Source organism: Ambystoma mexicanum, chromosome 9 (genome assembly GCF_040938575.1).
Source record: "Ambystoma mexicanum isolate Mex_15411 chromosome 9, UKY_AmexF1_1, whole genome shotgun sequence".
NCBI lineage: Eukaryota > Metazoa > Chordata > Amphibia > Caudata > Ambystomatidae > Ambystoma > Ambystoma mexicanum.
Window position 1 is genome coordinate 55721498 of NC_090931.1, and position 19640 is coordinate 55741137.

At 48.8% G+C, this 19640-nt stretch overlaps 1 protein-coding gene across 3 annotated transcripts in view; it reads left to right on the top strand.

Moving 5' to 3' along the window:
- Nucleotides 1-19640, top strand: part of ZBTB44 (zinc finger and BTB domain containing 44) — a 564887-nt gene that overhangs the window by 360732 nt on the left and 184515 nt on the right. For all 3 annotated transcript variants that reach the window (XM_069614134.1, XM_069614132.1, XM_069614133.1), the window contains one exon: nt 10921-11084. In XM_069614134.1, the coding sequence (XP_069470235.1) occupies nt 10921-11084 (164 nt within the window). The remainder of the gene's footprint in view (nt 1-10920; nt 11085-19640) is intronic.

The window sequence follows — 19640 nt, forward strand, 5'->3', positions numbered from 1 at the left end:
TTTGCATCTTCATACTTACGGCGTATCGCTCAGAAAAGTCAAGTGGGTGTGCCAGCGCCATTCTGAAAACCAGTGAAGTAACTGGATGAACGCGCGCCCCTGCACCAGAAGCAGGAAGGAGAGTTCATCCTTCCAAACCATAAGGTGAGCTTAAACCGGGGGTTTTGGAGGAAGTCCGAGAAGAACGAAGGGGGAAAGGGGGGAGCAAGCACACTATTTAGCAGACAGTTAATCCCCTTTCTCATCTGCAGAAGGATATTCCTACGGGCCAGACAAGCAAGATTTGGGGGTCCTGTTCAATCGGTGGTCCGAATTCTGCGCATCACGCTTGAAGAGGCCACCCGAACCCAGACCAGACCAGACCAGCGCCTCCGTGGGAGCCAGGTGAGCGTTACAGATACATGCGTTTGGTGCAACCATCTACCAATTATATATTGTCAAAGTTCTTGATCCACCATACCATAACTGCGTTTATTTTATAGAAAAACACACTTGAATCTAGACTGGTGTGGCACCCAAAGTGTGCTCCCCTGTATTCTAGCCAGAATATTGGTGATTGAAGTTCAAATACAGGACAAGGGTAAGACAATCGCCAATATTCTGGCTAGAATACAAGGGAGCACACTTTGGGTGCCACACCAGTCTAGATTCAAGTATGTTTTTCTATAAAATAAACAGTTATGGTATGGTGGATCAAGAACTTTGACAATATATAATTGGTAGATGGTTGCACCAAACGCATGTATCCCAATAATGGGTTATGGACCACGTTATTCATAAGTAAATTAAAACAGTTAATGAAATGTGACAATGATTTATAGGAACTGCATCAGTATATATGTGAATTCCGAAGACATAGTTAACTGGGAATGCTTTTTCTTTTACCTTGCGCCTTGATTGCCATGGATGTTCACACTCCCCAACCCTCAATAACTTGTGTGGTATGTTTTTTGACAATTTGCTTTTTTATTTATATTGCTAATCTGATTCGCTTTTACCGGGAATTCCCGTATTGATTTTGTTATGAATGGTAATGACCATTTATTTGCTTATATTTTAATATGGTTTACATGCATACAAATAGCATTGAGGACGACCGCACTGGTCGAAATACGTGTCGGCTGGATCATTGTTGTACTGCACGGCAACAATATAAAGAAAACATCACCTTGATTACATTTTGTGGACTTTATTGCTTTGAATTGAATAATATGACTTGTTACTGAATAGAGTATTATGGAAGAGGAATATTAGTTTCAAGCGCAGTGACTGCCTCGCAAAAATTTATTAACTATTGTCACTGTAGGATGAATCTTTTGTGGATGATTCTCAGGTTATGAGACTCCGGCAGCTGGATGATATATAATTGGCAAATTATAATAACTAAATAGGCCGGGTGATTAGCGCACAGGACAAAGTATCAATCCACTACGATTTAATCTGTCCACAATAATGGTATGCTTTATGATGCAAGGACACGCCCAGTAATTATTTTATCGCTTCCTGGCCAAAGCACCAAGATGTTAGAGATCGTTTTGGCTATATTGTTGATATCTTGTGGTATTTTTGGAATAGTAGTATAGTGTGGTTTTTTTTGGTATAGTGGTGAGCCCAACTTCAAAACACTGCCTAATAATTATTTTACCGGGGTCACTAACGGTAAGCTAGTACTGGACTTGGTATACTCTTATCTGCTTGCAGTATTTTATGTACAATTCCCCCTTTTGCCTGTGTTTCAAAATACATTTGTCATGTCACATTGCAAAATATTTATATTCACACACACAGCACTTCTGAAAAAAACTCAATTCACAATAATGAATTCACTGTATAGTTTACCACATGTGGTAATGTGAACTATTACCTGTAGTAAAATTAGTTTACCACCTGTTGGACCTCAGTCTAAATGGTAACACAATAATTAGGACACAAAATGATGACGCTAACTTGTTTTTTCCTTTTTGTGGCTTTATGAAAGGTTTAAATTCAGAAAAATGAACAAATAGATGTATTATACTGTGCTACTTTTTACAGTAATTTATACTTGAACATAGATCAAATGTGTCATTAGAGAGCTCAAACACAGTAAATAGCTTTTCGAGTGGATTGTGTCCTCCAACGTATTCCTCATCTTAGATGTATTCCATCCAGCTTTGCTGCTCTTCGGAAATTTTTTCGGCAGAGGGCGCTGTGCGTCGATGTTGTTGAGTCGATGGTTCCTCGAAGGCCTCCGTCGAGGGTGACGTCATCGGGTGTATAAGTAGCACGCGCGGCGCTCGTTGGCCTCAGTTCCGTTTTTCCACAGTATACGTTGCTTCGGACATTCGGCGCGCCTCGAGTTCTATGAGAATATATAATAACGAAATATGTCCTCGTCATCAACGCTGACCCCGAAATCGGGATTCAAAAAGTGCAAATCGTAGCGGGTCAAAAATGTTGATCACGGACCCGCATCGAGAGTGTTTGTGGTGCCTCGGAGAAGGCCACGACATGGAGGCCTGTACGAAGTGTCAGGCGATGACGGGGAAGGCCTTGCGAGAGAGGAGAGGAAAGCTACAGGTAGGTCGAAAAACCGATCGAAAAACCTCTACCGTCGAGTCAAGATCCCATGAGGAGAATTCTCCTTGACGCGAAAGACATCGATCGAGATCCCGTAGCGATTCCCATCGCTCGTCTTCGTCAAAAAGATCGAAGAAACGACGCCACAGGTCTCCCTCCACCTCCTTGTCAGACGAGTCTCCAAAAAAGATGAAATGCCCCACGAAACATTCGTCTGCCGAAGAGTGGGAAGCATTCAGGGTCAAAATGATGGAGGTGTTTGAAAAAGCGAAGCCTCGGTCCGCGCCTTCTTCGGAAGTCGGCCGGGAGCGTCATCGCTCCGACACTTGCGCGCCCTTGAGCCCGGGTGATCGAAAAAGGAAGGATGGGGAACCTTGCAGGACGCCGAGTGAAAAACGCTCGAGTCGAGTCGACCCCTCGAGGTCGTAGACGCCGTCCGAGACCCATCATACCTCGAAGGGAAAATCTTCGAAGGTCGCCTCGACGCCTTCGAAGCAGACCCGGTCGACGACCACGGTGTCATCGACGACGAAATCCTCGGCGCCAAAGGCGCCAGGGAAGCCAGAAAAAGAGAAGGATAAGGTTACAAAACCTGTATTGTCCTCAGAGCCAGGTACTAGACCTCTTCCTCCTCCTCTCCCAGAGAAGGTTTTCAAGACCCTCCCCAGAAAGGAGTTTTTCAAATCCCTGACCTCAATTTTTGAGGAACAGGAGAGAACTGATGAGGAGAATGTACCTTTTGGGCTGGAATATGGCACCCCAAATGTCCCAGAATGCTTGATTTCAGAAGAAAGCAGAATGAGGGACTTGGTGGAATCAATACACAATGCAAGTGGCATTGACACATCTCCTGAAAACGAATTTGGCAGACCAGAACCAGGAGAGCATGCCAGTCCATCATACCGTCAATTAATGACAAGGGTAATAGATTTCTTAGGATGGGCTAGACCATCAGCCCAATTCATCCAGGATGATTTAAGACATATTGGACCATGGTCCACCGAAGACCCAGTACTACCCTTTCATGTAGCCCTGCAAAATAGGGTGGCCAAGAATTGTGAAACTCCAGATTCTATTCCTCCGGTAAATAAATCCCTCACCTCCAAAATACTGCCCGGCCAGTAGCGACCCCGGCTATCTGTCCAAACGCCCAACTCCCGAGAGTCTGGTCATACAGGCAGCCACAGCTTCTAACAAACTTGCATACCCGTCTATCCCTCCAGACTGGGACGATAAGCGTGTGGATGGTTGGGCATGGAAGGTATTTTCAGCCAGGAGCATGGCATTAAAATCTGCCAACTCCACATGTGCCTTGGCAAAATTTTCGTGCACTCTTTGGGAGTGCATTGCAATGGCGGCGGAGCACATACCAGAAGTGGAAGAAAGGGAAGGGTTCCTAGCCATCGTTAGAGATGGAAAGGAAGCCATGCAGGAATCCCTTCAATCTCGATTGGACACTGCGGATAGTGTAAGCAGGTCCATGGGCACTAGCACAGTAATGCGTGGTTACGGAAGTCGGGCTTTGCACCGGACGTACAGAACCGCCTTCTGAACATGCCTTTTGACGTGTCTCACCTTTTTAGCAACAAGGCTGACGAGAGCCTTGAGGTTGCAGAGCTCAAAAGCAGCTGCCAAATCTTTAGGAGCTGCTATTAGACAACCTCAGCCTTTTCGTGCGCAAGGACAGTCATGGAGGATCCTATTGTTACTACACCTCATATGGAAAGGTGAGAGGAATGGCCAGTCAAAGGGGCCAGAAAAAGGCCACTCGTGGTGGACGAGGAAAACGTGCTAAACCAGCTCCAGCTGCAGCCTCTGCCATCAGCGGCTGCAACATCCGCCACAAAACCACTTTGAGGACTTGCATCACAAAGCACCTGTAGGGCGCAGGCTGTCACAGCATCTGCAAGAATGGCAAGCAATTACTTCAGATGTTTGGTCTCTAGAAATAATAGCCCAAGGTTACTGCCTTCCTTTTCTAACGCAATCCACCGGGGAGGCACCCGTTGAAGTCTTCAAACCCGCTCCTACAGTAGGAAGTTTTAACCGTGCTGGAGAAAGGTGCTATAGAACCAGTACCTGCAGCGGAGAGGAACAAGGGATGGTACTCCCTGTATTTTTTAATCCCAAAAAGGACGGAGGACTGAGACCCATCTTGGACTTAAGAAACTTGAACAAGTTCCTCAGAAAGGACAAGTTCAAGATGGTTACCCTTTCTCAGATCCTTCAGGCCCTTCAACTTCAGGACTGGTTGGTGTCATTGGACCTCCAGGATGCTTATTTTCATGTGCCGATTCATCTGAAACACAGAAAATACCTGAGGTTCGTAGTTGGCGACTCACATTATCAGTTTCGAGTCTTGACATTCGGGTTGACCTCCACCCCAAGCGTCTTCACCAAGTTAATGGTAGTGGTGGCAGCGCACCTCAGGAGAGGGGGGATTCATGTCTACCCCTACCTGGACAATTGGTTGATCACAGCGCGTTCTGCCGAGCAAGCACTGGATCATCTGAAAGTCACCTGCCACTTCCTCCACAAACTGGGCTTCTCCCTCAATTTCAAGAAGTCACAGATGACACCTTCCCAACAGCTTCAGTATATAGGGGCTTGATTAGACACATCCTTGGGAAAGAGCTCGCCACCCAAGTCAAGGGCTCAAGACATTCTTCAGATGGTTTCCAAATTCCAAAATGCCCAAAATCTCCAGGTTTACGACTTAAGGTTGCTCGGCCTCATGGCATCCTGCATCTTTCTGGTGCCAGAGGCACGCTTGAGGATGAGATCCCTTCAATCGGCCCTAAAGACTCAGTGGTCCCAGTTCTCGGGTCAAATGACGGATCTTGTTCAGATTCCGAACAAGGTCAGACGAGACTTTCGTTGGTAGACCTGTACAGAGAACACCCTATAAGGAGAGCCTTTTTGGCAACCATGGCCGGAGATCACAGTAGTGATGGACGCCTCACTCCTGGGGTGGGGAGCTCATGGCAACGATTTGACAATCAGCGGTCGTTGGTCTCCATCGGAGTCCAAACTACATATCAACCTTTTAGAGCTGAGGGCAATCAGACTAGCGCTGAAAGCCTTCCTGCCATCTGTCAGGGGAAAGAATGTCCTGATCATGACGGACAACACAGTGGCCAGGCACTACCTAAACAAAAGAGGTGGTGTGGGGTCACTACCCCTGTGCATAGAGGCAATGCAGCTCTGGTATTGGGCGATTCAGGAGGGAATCTCTTTAACAGCAAGTCATATAGCCGGGGAAGAGAATATGACGGCAGATGCTCTGAGCAGGCAGAGCACGGTATCCCACGAATGGGAACTGGTTTAGGAAGTCATTCAAGAGATCTTCACACTTTGGGGAACCCCTCAAGTAGACCTGTTTGCAACCGAAAATGCGAAAGGTATTGCTCAAGGGAATTTCCCCCGAGAGGAGACCTGGGGGACGCATTCGTGGTGGAGTGGAATTTCCCACTATTGTACGCGTTGCCTCGGATTCCCGTCATTCATCAGGAGGCTGAGAAGGTTTTGGAGCCGCGTGATCCTAATTGCCCCGGATTGGGCCACGAGAACGTGGTACCCGGACCTTGTAGACATGTCCATCTGTCCTCCAGTACGTCTTCCTCAGAGAGAGAACCTTCTCTCTCAAATTGAGGGTCAGGCTCTCCATTCAGAGGTCAAAACGCTCAATCTTCATGCTTGATATCTGAAAGGCTGAGATACAGGGATTGGAACTTTCCAGATGACGTTATGGAGGTGTTGCTTTTGGCAAGAAGGCCAGCAACAAAGTGTCTCTACCGTTGCCGTTGGAAAAAGTTTTGCAACTGGTGCAGAGAAAAGAATGTTGATCCTTTTCTATGTTCTATTCCGGAATTATTATCTTTCCTTCTGACCCTAGCACATAGAGGTCTGAATATCGGAACAATAAAAGGTTACCTTGCGGCGCTTTCCATTTTCAAGAGCTCATCGGAAGAATGCTCCTACTTGAAAATTCCTTTGATAATACAATTCTTAAAAGGACTCACTAATGTGTTTCCTCCTCACCGGTTTCGAGTACTGATCTGGGATCTAAATTTAGTCCTAAAATTCTTAGTGTGCTCCTTTCGAGCCTATGCACACGTGTCCATCAAGAGTACTAACGTGGAAAACAGCAAGAAGAGTGAGCGAATTGCAGGCACTGTCTTCTGGGCCACCCTATACTGTGTTCCATAAGGACAGAGTTGTGTTGAGGGTAAAACCATCATTTTTACCGAAAGAAATATCTGATTTTCATTTAGGTCAGAAAATTGTCTTACCCGCATTCTATTCTCCACCCCCTCCTTCGAAGGAGGAGGAAAGATTACACAGTTGGGTTCCGAAAAGAGCTTTAAGCTTTTACATCTCTAGACTTTCCAGACTTATAGTGGACAACCAGCTGTTTATAGGTTACACAGGAAGGAAATTGGGCCAATCGGTGACAAAACAGACAATTTCACGCTGGATTGTGCTTTGCATTTCAGAATGCTACAGGCTAGCTCAAAAAGACCCTCCGGAAGGGTTTAGGGCTCATTCCAGCAGAGGCATCGCCTCCTCCACGGCCCTTCAAAGAGGTGTTCCAATAAGATCCATTTGCGAAGCAGCAACTTGGTCTTCGCTACACACCTTCTCAAAATTCTATAACCTGGATGCTTCCAAGTCTAGGGAGCTAACTTTTGGAAAAGCAGTACTATACTCAGCCATCTAAGAGTATGGAAAAATCTACCACCTCCTCCAGAGGAATTGTCCATACTGCTTTGGGAGTCTATCTAAGATGAGGAATACGTTAGGAGGACACAATCCACTCGAAGAAGTTACTTACCAACTGGTAACTTCTTTCGATTGGATTTTCCTCCAACGTATTCCTCATTGCCCTCCCAGCTTACCCCTCTGTGTATATTTTTCCGGGTTGCCATCTCAAATCTCGTAAGGCTCATAACTGTCTCCCGGCACAATCTACACAGTACAAGATCAAAGATAAAAAAGGGAAGAACAGAACTGAGGCCAACGGGCGCTGCGCGTGGTACTTATACACCCGATGACGTCACCCTAGACGGAGGCCTTCGAGGGACCATCGACTCGACGACATCGACGCACGGCGCCCTCTGCCGAAAAAAATTCCGAAGAGCAGCAAAGCTGGATGGAATACATCTAAGATTGGTTAGTAACTTGTTCTTCTAGTAATAGGCTTCAACTACACATTTTCTGCTGGCTGGCTAATGCACAGTTACCTGTAACCTTGAATGTTACTTTCACTAATCTTAGCAGCTATTAGCCTTTTGCCGTAACCAAAACTCGCTTCATAAATGAGGAACCCATGTAAAATATAGATTGTGAATTACTTTAAGGAAACAAACATATTTCTATATCACAACAGCCTGTAACATATTTCTTTCATACATTACACGCTCCTCAATTACTGCATAATTACCTAGATCTGTTGGGGTAAGTGGATTATCGGACCACAAGGTCAGGATAGGCCTGCACCGCTTCAGCTGGTGATATTCCCTCTTTTCCGTCTGCTCGACAGGACAGGGCAGGAGAATTCTGATCACATCCACTCAGTGTCTCAGCCCGGAAGTAACTTCCCTAGCCTTTCTGCTTGTCCCGCCACCCAGGGTCAGCTACATATAAGGGTGCTTCAGACTACAAATTCTTCTGACTGCCAACCCAGGAGACAGCGAGACAACCCCCAAGACAGTCAGCCTGCAGCACTGTCAGCAAGACACAGGAGAGTCGGTCTGCCCATGATCGAACATCCAGCCCTCAAGACAGTCAGTTTTATCATCCCCCTGTACCCCCTCCTTCACGTACATTTGATACTTTTGTCATGAAGCATCTGCAAGTCAAATCCCCTACCCTTCACAAACCAGCCCATTAGATAGCACATGATTTCCTTTGTGCCTTTGACGAAATTCAAGCTCCAGCGCTGAAGGAAAATGTTACATTCATCCAGCGCAATTTCCTCCTTCTCTACAAATGAAGGATGGAGCCAGTTTAAATAAAACTACTTGTATCTAAACCCTGTCACGTATTCACCACAAAACAAATCTAAACACATTTTCCTTGCACAGCTCAAATGCCTAACATTTTATCTAATGGGCCACTTTATCTCAATGAACTCATAAGCAATGGACTAAATTGCTTTGAATGTTAGTAAGGGAATAGGTTGTTGGGTCCTGGGATGTTAGTAGGGTTAATATGTTCATTTTAGTTTTCATTGCAGTTAGTCCATAACTTTGGTGTGGTTCGAATGATAAAAACCTGTTGTGGAGGGTCAAATTATAATTAGCTGGCATGTGCTTTATGCATTATAATACTAACATCTACTAAGCACAGCTTGAGCCTCACACACAAGTCTGAGACCCCTGGCCCTAGTTAAAATGTATTCCTTTGCTAAAATGTGGAGCTATCCTTGTTGAAACTCAGAAAAGGGGAAAAGTATTTCCCTCTTAAATTTCCCTACAGATCCCTAGACGCTGGTAAGTCAGTCGTAGAATCACAGAGCTAACGCATGGGATAAACACTGTTCCCACTACCTCCAAGACACTGTAGCATAGATACATCTGACATAAGACTACAAATTACAGTTTGAAATTGAAAGACGTGAGAGGGTTAAATCTATAGTCTCTTCCAAAGGGCTCAGTACAGAGGCACACAAAGTTCAGGCTAATACTGGTCGTATTAAACACTTACACTACACAGAAACAAATAGAAACATAGCACCAATATTCCAAATATTCTCACATGACCCAGGGTGAATAGCTATGATTTATTAGTCTAAAATGGTTGTAAAAGTGCATATCTTGTAAAATCCCCAAACTGCACACAAATATCTGTGGCCCCAAGAAGGAACTAGAAACATCTTTGCTTGCCATGCAAATACTACTGAGTAACAGTTTACAGAGTTTTCGAAGTTCCCAAAGGTTTTTCGATGGGGAACTGCGCAAAGCCAATAGGCTTCCTCCTATTATGAGGTAAAGTAAGTTAATTAGTACTTACACCCCAAAGAAGCAGTAGAAGCAGCACCCACCAAGCAAAGTCACAAAGGACCCGTCCTACAGAAATTCAGCCCCATGTAAGAGTTCTAGATGACCGTAAGAAATCGCCTCTGAGCAAGTTTGAGATCACACAGACGGCTAGTAAATTCTGGTAGAAGGGGGCGGGCTACATCACCTCTCTGCTCTTGGACTCAAAATAAATAGAAGAGCAAATCCAGGCTTGTGATCAAGACCCCCGGGTTTGAGGATAAGTACTCGCGTAACTTGTTGAAACAAATGAGTGCTTTAGATCTTGACAGTACTATTGTAGACTGAGTAGCTGGGACTCTCACCCACAAATCGTCACTGATAGACGTCTGAAGGAGCATCAAACAAACCACCATTGAGGACAACCCATGAGGTGAAAAAATCTGAATTAAAAAACGTTGCATCTATTTTGATAGACGGTCAATGGCTGTATGAAGAGGTAGTTATAGGGAGACTATATTGTTGAAGTAGTAGTTCATTGAAGGAAATGAGGGTACAGTTGGAGGTAAGGACAGATGTTAGGCTGACCAATTGTCTGGGCGGACAATTTCATTTTGATTGTCATACATTGTAGCATTTTACATTTGTTGATTGTATTGAACTTGTTCTTAATAGCAAATCTATTGTTATAAATATAACTTTTTAATCCCAGGCGTGGGCTACTATATTAATTTCAAGATTTTCACATAGAACCTTGTAAAACGAGGTTACTGTACATTCTTCATTACAAGTGATTTCTGATGTGCAATGAGAGCTGTTGAGTTTTCTTAGTCACTGTGAGCACAGAGGTGGAATACACCCCATAGGTGTAACCTAAATGTCTATAATTGTATGTGGTGTATGTCCCATGATGCCATTCATGTGCCTTTTCACCCCCTGCGCTTTCTCCGTGGGCTGGCAGTTCAAGGCGAGGAAAGGGGTGACCTGGGGGGTCCACATAGTCACCACCCGATGAGTAACTTGTACTTAGTGGCCAGCCACCTGCCCCCAATCCCTCACCTCGCCACCCCCACCATACTGGCATAACTCCCAGATGGAGCAGCAGTCATTTCTGTCAGTTTGAGAAAGCTCTGGCTGTGGCAGGAGCTGCAGTACTCAGTCAGATGTGTGGACCTAAAGGTTGAGACAGCTACGGTTCTGGGCTCTATGCTTCCCTCTAGTCTACGGAGACCCAAAGACTGACTTAATGTTGTATTTCTGTCTTGACTTCACAGGAGAAAGCTATTTAATTTGTTGAAATAGTGCTGGATGCATTCCAGTGTCAACCATATGTAAAATACCTCTTGTAAAGGGATTCATTGTGAAAACATTTTTCTTTCAGGTTGGACAATATCCAGTACCCATACCAACTCTACATCGCTCCCTCCACCAGCAGTACTGAGCGACCCAGCCCAAATGGTCCAGATCGGCCTTTTCAGTGTCCAACTTGTGGGGTCCGCTTCACTCGTATCCAGAATCTGAAGCAACACATGCTCATACATTCTGGTAAGAAGTCTGCCTCAAAAATGCTATCTGGCACCAAAGGGCTACAAACAGTGAACGTGACCAGTCTAAGTGAAAAGGTACTGGTGTGAATAGCTAGGACACTAAAGCTCTGCAAATGTGTTTCTTCCTTAACGCATTTCAGAACAAATGAAAACACATTCTTTTTGGCTTTATCATTCTTTGCTGATTGCACCAATAATGGATGTAAAATGGTTTCTAATGCTTGTTAATCTGCTTAGAATCACATGCTGTGCATATAGTCCGATATCCAGTGTTCACCACAGAGTATTGCATCCTGTCTTTCGAGGATCGAAAGGGGACGTGGACATGGGCGTGCCTTTACCACTATCCCTAATGTGACATATACCCAAAATCCCTCACGCGTCGAGGTCCTTCAGATTGTTTTATTCCACCTGGTTACTGGTCGCCCTAATGCAGAGCTCTTCATAAGAGATTGCGTTAATGTTGTATTTACGACCTTTGGTCGTCTATTCCCGTCAAGTCACTTCCACGGTTGAATCCTGTGCACTGCCATAGACTGCTGCGAAATTTCGCTGTGCTGCCGACCACGTGGAAGGGCTGTCTGATCGGCCAGTACAGTAGGGAGAGTGGGGTCGAGATAGTCATATTCTTTTAAACTAATTCTTTCCTCTTTCCCTCTTTGTTCCCTGGATTTTGTCATTGCTATAACTATCTTGCGTTATGGACAAGACTCCATTTAGATTTTGTCCTTTCTGTAAGGCAAAATATCCATTGAAAGACTAGCACCGTAGGTGCAATAACTGCCCCTCAACCACAACGAGGCGGCCTGTAAACTCCTGCATCTAAAGACTATTAAGGAGCGCCCTCTGAATCGGTGGGCGGCCTACGGTATGTGGTAAGCCAAAGTAATTTCCCTGCCGCCACAGCAATTTCCCTGCCGCCACAGCTGCTGATTTGACGATGGGACCAGCGATCACCAATGCTCCGTTTCGGTGGTCATTGATCTAATGGCGGAGAGTTTTCAATCCGCAGGGTTCGTCCCCGACAGGAACGATGCAAGTCGTGCTATGGGGAAGAAACCTGGCGACATGGACGCACAAAGATCCAACACTAAACACACAACCCAAGGCTCTGCTTCGGCGGCACAGTCGAAGCGTTCCAAAGCGCTGATGGGCACGTCGGAAACTTCGACGGGTCTTCTGATCTTTATGATCGGCAGCCTTCCCCGCAACTGCAGCAGCGGCATGCGACAGGGCAATCCAAAGTAAAGAGCGCTAGCACCAAAACACACTCGACCATCGAGATGCTACAGGAAAAAGCACAGACACTGCTTAAGGCCCCTGTTGCGCCAAAATCCACTGGACAGCCACCGGCCCACCTGTCACACCTCCCTGCTACCACGAGCATCAGCGACATTATCGCAAAGATCACTTTGTTGGTTAGACATAAGGAACAGGTGCAGGAGACGTCGAAACAGAAGGAACGGCCTAGAGACGCACCGAGAGACGCGTCAACGCCCAGAACCTCCGAAGGGCTATTCTGAGATCCCTGGTCCTGTATCCAATACTTTAGGAGCCATATCTCGACAGTCTACAGAATAAATGAGTCGAAATGACCCCTTTCCTCCGCTGGGCACCTCTGGTTCATCTTCATGGAACAGGGAGAAGTTTGAGGGGGGTGTATGGACAGACTAGAGAAATGTCTCTTTTTCGTAGAGGTTTGCTCCCAAAATGCCTTGTGAGGACCTTCCTTTTGCTCCTATGGCCAAGTTTCAGAGGACCTTTGATGATCCTCATGATGAATATACTTATGACCTTGCAGATGACGAAGTCCCTGTGGACACCTATGTACAAGATGATGCTCCCTTCGGGGACAATATTGATGACCATGCGGATCCAATGGAGAATTGGGAAGACAGCCATCAGGTTGATTGTCAACCCTGGGCGTCCCCTCTTCCTACCCTGGACCCTGACGGCCTGGGTATCGATTCCCCCCCACACCCCTCCACTCCAGTCCGTCAAGCCTCACCTGTGGATGATCAGATGGCGTCTAACGCCATCTTGAAAAAGGCGGCTGAGCATTTTCAGATTGCCACACAGGAGGCTTTGTTGGATTCGGATTTTGTAGAAGATATATTGAAAGAAAAGCCTCCTGCCAGTCAGGCCATTCCTTTGCTGAATTCTATCAAGAGGAGACTGGTGCCTTCATGGTTGACACCAGCTCAGACCAGTTACTCCCAGAGTAGATAAGTTGTTTCGCCCTTCTCCTAACGACCCCACTTACATCAAGGGCCATGCCACTCCAGATTCACTAGTAGTTACTACCACTAGAAAAAGGGCAGGTGTACCCCTGTCTACAGGTGAAGCACCGCCTGATAAAGAATCCAAGAGGTTGTATGCTCTGAGGAAGAGGGTCCCGACTGCTGCTGCTGCATTCTCCACCCGAATAGCCAATAACGCCACTCTGTTGGCTAGCTATGCAGAGGTCCAGTGGAACATGCTGCAAGAAGGCCATCAGGAGGTACCTGAACCAATATGGGCTAAGTTCTCCAGCATGGGGTCTGGCATTGATTCACATGCTCATGAATATTCCCACGTTGTCGGGCTGGGAATCCTCGGTAAAGAAAAAATCAGTTTGTTTCGTTTTTGAATGGTCTTTCTCCTAATAACAAATCACTGGTCTGTGGGTCATACTGCCCCCAGCCAATGACTGTCCTCTATCTAAGCCCCTCCTCAGGTAGCCATCTTCAGATTTTTACTGCACATACAAGTGTTGGGAGTCCTTGTGCTTGGCTCTCAAGCTTTTACTGCGTCTTGCATTTTTCAAAGAGTTTACTCTTATTTTTTCGGTCCAATTGAGCCTCAAGCTCCACCGATTCATCTTCCGATTAACGGGGACCCGTTTTGGAAATCTATACGCCCCTCCAAGATCTTCTTGGAGGATTCCAGAAGATCTTGGTGGCCTACCCCTCGTGGTCATGGCCGAAGACAAAGGAGACTAGACACCTCTGTTTAGGATCTGCCCAGGATGTGGACTACAGAACGTCTTCAAGGAGGATGGGCACTCCTGGTGCCTCTACTGCCTGCATGCAGATAAATTGCATGTCAAGGAGGCCTGTGCATTCTGCAAGGACATGTCCTCCTGGACCATGAAGGACCGTCACAAGCGACTCACTGACTGGCTGGAGTCGAAGAGCCCGGTGGCAGGTGAGCCTTGGCAACGTATTTCTCCCAAGAGAACATCCGAGCGGTCTTCTAAGGCCTTTGAGGGCGCTCTGGCGACAGGGGGCCCAACATAAGGCAAAGCACCGCGAGTCCACAGGTACTGGGAGCGCCGTTGGTACAGGCTCCTCGGCTGCCAAGCCGGGCGCAGCATTGCCGACGCAGTCAACCACGAACCAACGCTCTGGCTCAACGAAAAGGAAGACGGGCAACCCAAGTAAGATTCTGGAGAAGGCCCAGTCGGTTCCGATGGAGAAAGACAAGGGGGAGCAAGGCAGTAGCCTCCCCTTCCCCACGGTGAAGACCTCAGACGCGACTAAGGTCGTGAAGGCCCAGATTCATCAGGCTAAGGCTTTGATTGAGGGAGTGGTAGTGTCCCTGGCGAAGACCGCGGAGCTGGCCCCACTGGAGACAACCCCCAAGCCAAGAGTTCCCTGCCCAGCCAGAGGGAATTGTCTTTCACGGCCATCAATAAGAACCCCGTGAAGCCCATGGGCGAGAAAGGGGGGGGGGCACGATAGTCCTTCCAGACTCTATCTCCCCCGAGGACGAGCTTTCGGGCCTCAAGTCAGACAAGAAGTTCGTCGAGGTCAGATCCTACAGGAAGGACCTTGACGAGACAGACGTGGAGAACGAGGGAGACGAGGAATGGCAGATCGATGAGGTGCCGGAGGACACTACGTTGCTGCCAATGCTCTCGTCGCAACCGCTGCCACCAGCGAAGGACAGGTCGGAGGACATCTTGCTAGCCTGGCACACACTGTGCACAGAAATAAGGACAAGGATGCCTTTGCCTCCGGTGGACGATCCATCGGCGCCTGGACCGTCGGGGAGCCCTCCATCCAAGCGAAGGCTGGTCCATCCGCCATGCCATCCTTCACCTCCATCCCCTCCACCGAGGGAGGAGACTGGGACGAACGACGGAGGTGACGACGGAACTGATCTCCCATCGCCCCCACCCTGGGCTTCTCCTCCCGACGAAATTGGCTCCTTTCACGCCATGATCGCTAGGGCCTCAGCTTTTTTTAGCTATGCCACCAAGAGCAGAAGGACCGATTCCTTTATCAGCGACAAGAGGCCAAGAGGAAGACTGTGCTCTCGGTCCCGCTGTTGGACGACATCTGGGACGAAGGACTGGCCCTCCTGAAGAACCCGTCCTCGGCCCCGGCAAAGAGACAGGTATGAGTAGTAGTACCGGGTTCCAGACTCTGCACCTATGTGCCTCAGAGCGCAGCCATCCCCGGACTCAGTGGTCTCGGCGGTGGCCAAGAAGAAATCTGCTGGGGCGACAGCATCAACTTCCACTTCCCCGCTGAACTGCGAGGGGAAGAAGCTGGACACCATGGGACTTGGGGTCATCTCGTCGTCGTCGGCAGCGACGACTATTAAGCCGGCTTACGCTCTTGCTATCGTAGCCCGCTACAATACGTAGTTGTGGTTTAAAATTGCCCCCCCCCCTTTCCTGGACTTCCTCCCAGACGACAAGAGGGCGGAAGCCCTTGAGATCTTACAAGAAGGCGAGGTGGCTTCGGACCACACCATCACGGTGGCCACGGACATCCCCCTCACCGTTTACGCCAGATGGGCAACAGCGTATACCTTCGCCGGCATAGCTGGCTCAGGTCTACAGATTTCTGTCAGTACATACAGACGAGGGTACTGGACATGCCCTTCGACGGGAACAACTTGTTCAGCAAGGCAGTGGACGAGTCACTGCAGGCCATCAAGGCAGACACTGAGACGGCCCGTGCCTTGGGCACGCTCCATCAACAGCCGTCCTTTCGGCCCTCCGGAGGCAAGTCACAAGGTGCCTCCAAAGGATTCGGCAGCAGCTCTTCATACCGTCAGGTGGCCCGTTCTTCGTCCCAGGAAGCCTACAGAGGCCGCAACCAGGCGGGAGGCCATCGTCTTTGCCAAGGGGCCCAAGGTGGTAAGGCCTCGGCGAAGCAGGACTGAACCGGCCGTGATGTCGGGCCCCCACACTCGAACTCCCCGGTGGGAGGCCGGCTGGCGAACTAGTCCATCTCCACCGACCGTTGGGTGCTGGATGCCCTGGCCCACAGACACACTCTGGAGTTCCAAGGGAAGTGTCCCAGTTTCCCACCTGTGGCCAGGAAAGAAAACATTCCGCAGCTTCTGCTGGAGGTGCGAGCAAGTCTAATAAAGGGCGCAATAGAACTTGTCCCAAAGAGGCTCCAGAGTTTACTCGTGGTACTTTCTCGTCCGAAAGAAGACTGGCGGTTGGCGTCCCATTCTAGATCTTCGCCGCTGCAACAAATAGATAAAATCCCAGAAGTTCCGGATGGTCACCCTCCAGCATGTGCTGAGACAGCTGGAGGAATGGGACTGTCGTTGCTGGACTTGAAGGATGCCTATTTCCACATCCCCATTTACAAAGGACATTGAAGGTTTCTGCGCTTCGTGGTTCAAGGGCGGCACTACCAATTCAAGGCCCTCCCCTTTGGTTTGAAGTCGGCCCCAAGGGTCTTCAAGTGCCTGGCTCCGGGTGGCTGTGCCTGCAGGGGATCCATGTCTACCCCTATATGGACGATCGGCTCGTCCGAGCGAAGTCAAAGGAATTCCATTGGACACACAGCGAGGACCGTCCGCCTGCTCACGGAACTGGGGTTCTCGATAAACTATGCAAAGTCCTGCTTGGAGCCATCTTAGGACGCTCCGTTCCTGGGAGCTAGACTCAACACAGTGGTGCGCCTAGCCACACCGTCAGAGGACAGGATAAAGGCCATCCTGGGCAAGGTACAAAGGCTGTTGACCATGAAGGTTGCCACAGTGAGGTCCATCAAGTCCCTGCTCGGCATGATGTCGTCGTGCATCAACCTCGTTCGGCTGTGCAGACTGTGGATGCGGCCGCTGCAGGTGTTCCTTGACGCCAGTTGGATGCAGGCGACAGGAAGCTTCGAAGACCAGATCGCCCTCAATGAGACATTCCGACGAGCGATTCAATGGTGGGGGGTCCGCGCGCATCTAACGGCGGGAACAGACTGCCAGACTCCGGCGCATCAGGAGACTGTGACAACGGACGCCTCCCTGGAGGGATGGGGTGCACACACTGGAAATTTCCACGCAAGAGGCCTTTGGCTCCTGGAGCTCCGGGACATTTTTTGGGCCCTCAAGGGCAAGGTGGTGCGGGTCTTCACCGACAACACCATGACAATGTTCTACATTCGGAAGCGGGGGGGGGGGCACCAGATCCCCAGCTCTCTCCAAGGAAGCGCAGGACCTATGGCACTGGGCCATCGCCCAAAGGATGTTCCTGGTACCCTTTCATCTGGCAGTAGTGAAGAACAGTCACCGACTCACTCAGCAGGGAGCTACGCTCTTGACACGAGTGGGAGCTTCGGCAGGATCATGTGGATCTGCTGTTACGATGGGGCAATCCCCAGATCAATCTGTTTGCGACGGTGACGAACACCAAATTCCGGAGGTTCGCCAGCAGATTTCCCCAGCTGGGGAGCATGGGGGATGCATTCTCATTTCCCTGGGACGGTCTGTTTCTCTACGCGTTCCCACTGCTGCCGTTGCTTATGCGACTCATCAGTCAACTCAAGACGGTCCCGGTGCAGGATGATCCTCGTCGCTGCGGCGTGGCCGAGGCAGATTTGGTACCCGGACCTTCTGGACATGTCGGCGTCCCCTCCAGTCAAGCTTCCGATGGACGCAGATCTTCTCGCCAGGGAAGGAGGCGAGATTCTGCACCATGACCCGGAGTCGCTGAACCTGCAGGCCTGGCTCCTGCAGCGCTAGAGTTTGGAGGATACGAGGTCCCGGCGGACTGCAAGGAGGTCCTTGCCAGGGCTGCTTCGACTCTTAAAGTGCTACAGACATAAATGAAAGAGGTTCACCGTCTGGTGCCGTGCAAAGATTATAAACCCTCTACGGATTATGGCCCTTCAAGTGCTTCTGTACTTGCTGTCACTGGCCAAGGTGGGGTTGGCGCACATTTCTATCAAGATCCATCTGGCGGCTATCTCCCGCTACACCAGAACTCCAGGGCGAACGTCACTGTGGTCACATCGCCTGGTTAAGGAGTTAATGAAAGGATTTTTTTGCTCGTTCCCGCCAGTGAAGGCTCCGGCCCTGACGTGGGAGCTCAATGTGGTGCTGACTAGACTCATGGGTCCTCCGTTCGAGCCTCTGCATTCGGCACCTCTGAAATTCCTATCGTGGAAGACTGCATTCCTTGTGGCCATTACCTCCGCACAACGAGTGGGAGAGATCCAGACCCTCTCCTGTAAGCCTCTGTACTTGACTTTCCACGCAGCAAGGGTTGTGCTGAGGACGCATCCCTCCGTCATGCCCAAGGTGCCGTCGGACTTCCATCTCAACGAGCCCTTGGTGTTACCGGTTTTCTTCCCATCGCCAGGTGAGAGGACTTTGCACTCGCTGTATGTGGCTAGAGCGCTGAAGTTCTACATGGACTGCACAAAGAGTTTTCGAAAGACATCCCAGCTGTTTGTAAACGTGGGCCCTGTGAACCAAGGGCAGGCCCTCTCCAAGGCTTCCATAACCAGGTGGCTCTCCTGCTGCATCATGCACTGTCACCGGTTGGCAAACCGACAGTTGCCGGGCTGTTCCGAGAGCCCATTCGACCAGAGCGATCGCTGCAACTACGGCGTTCCTGTCTGGTGTGCCCCTGCCGGACATTTGCAGGGCTGCTACGTGGAGGTCAATACACTTTCATGAGATTCTACTGCGTCGACCGGGATTCCAGGGAGGAGTGCAGAGTCTGCCAAACAGTGCTGCGCTACCTGTTCGCTTGAAGGGGAGCCTGGTGAGGAGGTAAGAGATGTTGAAGTTGTTGAAATGCTTAATGTTGAGCTTTGCCACCTCCTGTGGTTGTGCATGTGTATACTGCTATGGATTCTTTTATTCATGAGCATGTGAATCCATGCCAGACACCATGCTGGAGAAGGAACAAGTTACTTAGCTGTAACTGTTGTTCTCCAGCATGGGTCTGGCATGGATTCACAGGTGAATCCTCCCGCCCACCCCCTCTGCGGCTCTTCTCTTGGTCCTACTGCCACTTTACGTGCTACCAAATCTGAAGATGGCTGCTTGAGGAGGGGCTTTGGTAGAGGGCAATCATTGGCTGGGGGCAGTATGACCTTGAGACCAGTTATTGGTTATAAGGAGAAACAGTTCAGAAATTAAACTTTATTTTTTTCTTTACCGAGGATTCACAGCCTGACAGGGAATATTCATGAGCATGTGAATCCATGCCAGATCCATGCTGGAGAACAACAGTTACAGGTAAGTAACTTGTTCCTTACTCGCAATTGTCGCAGAAGGCAAGCAAGTGAATTATAATGTTCTTAAGAAAACATTTTAAAAG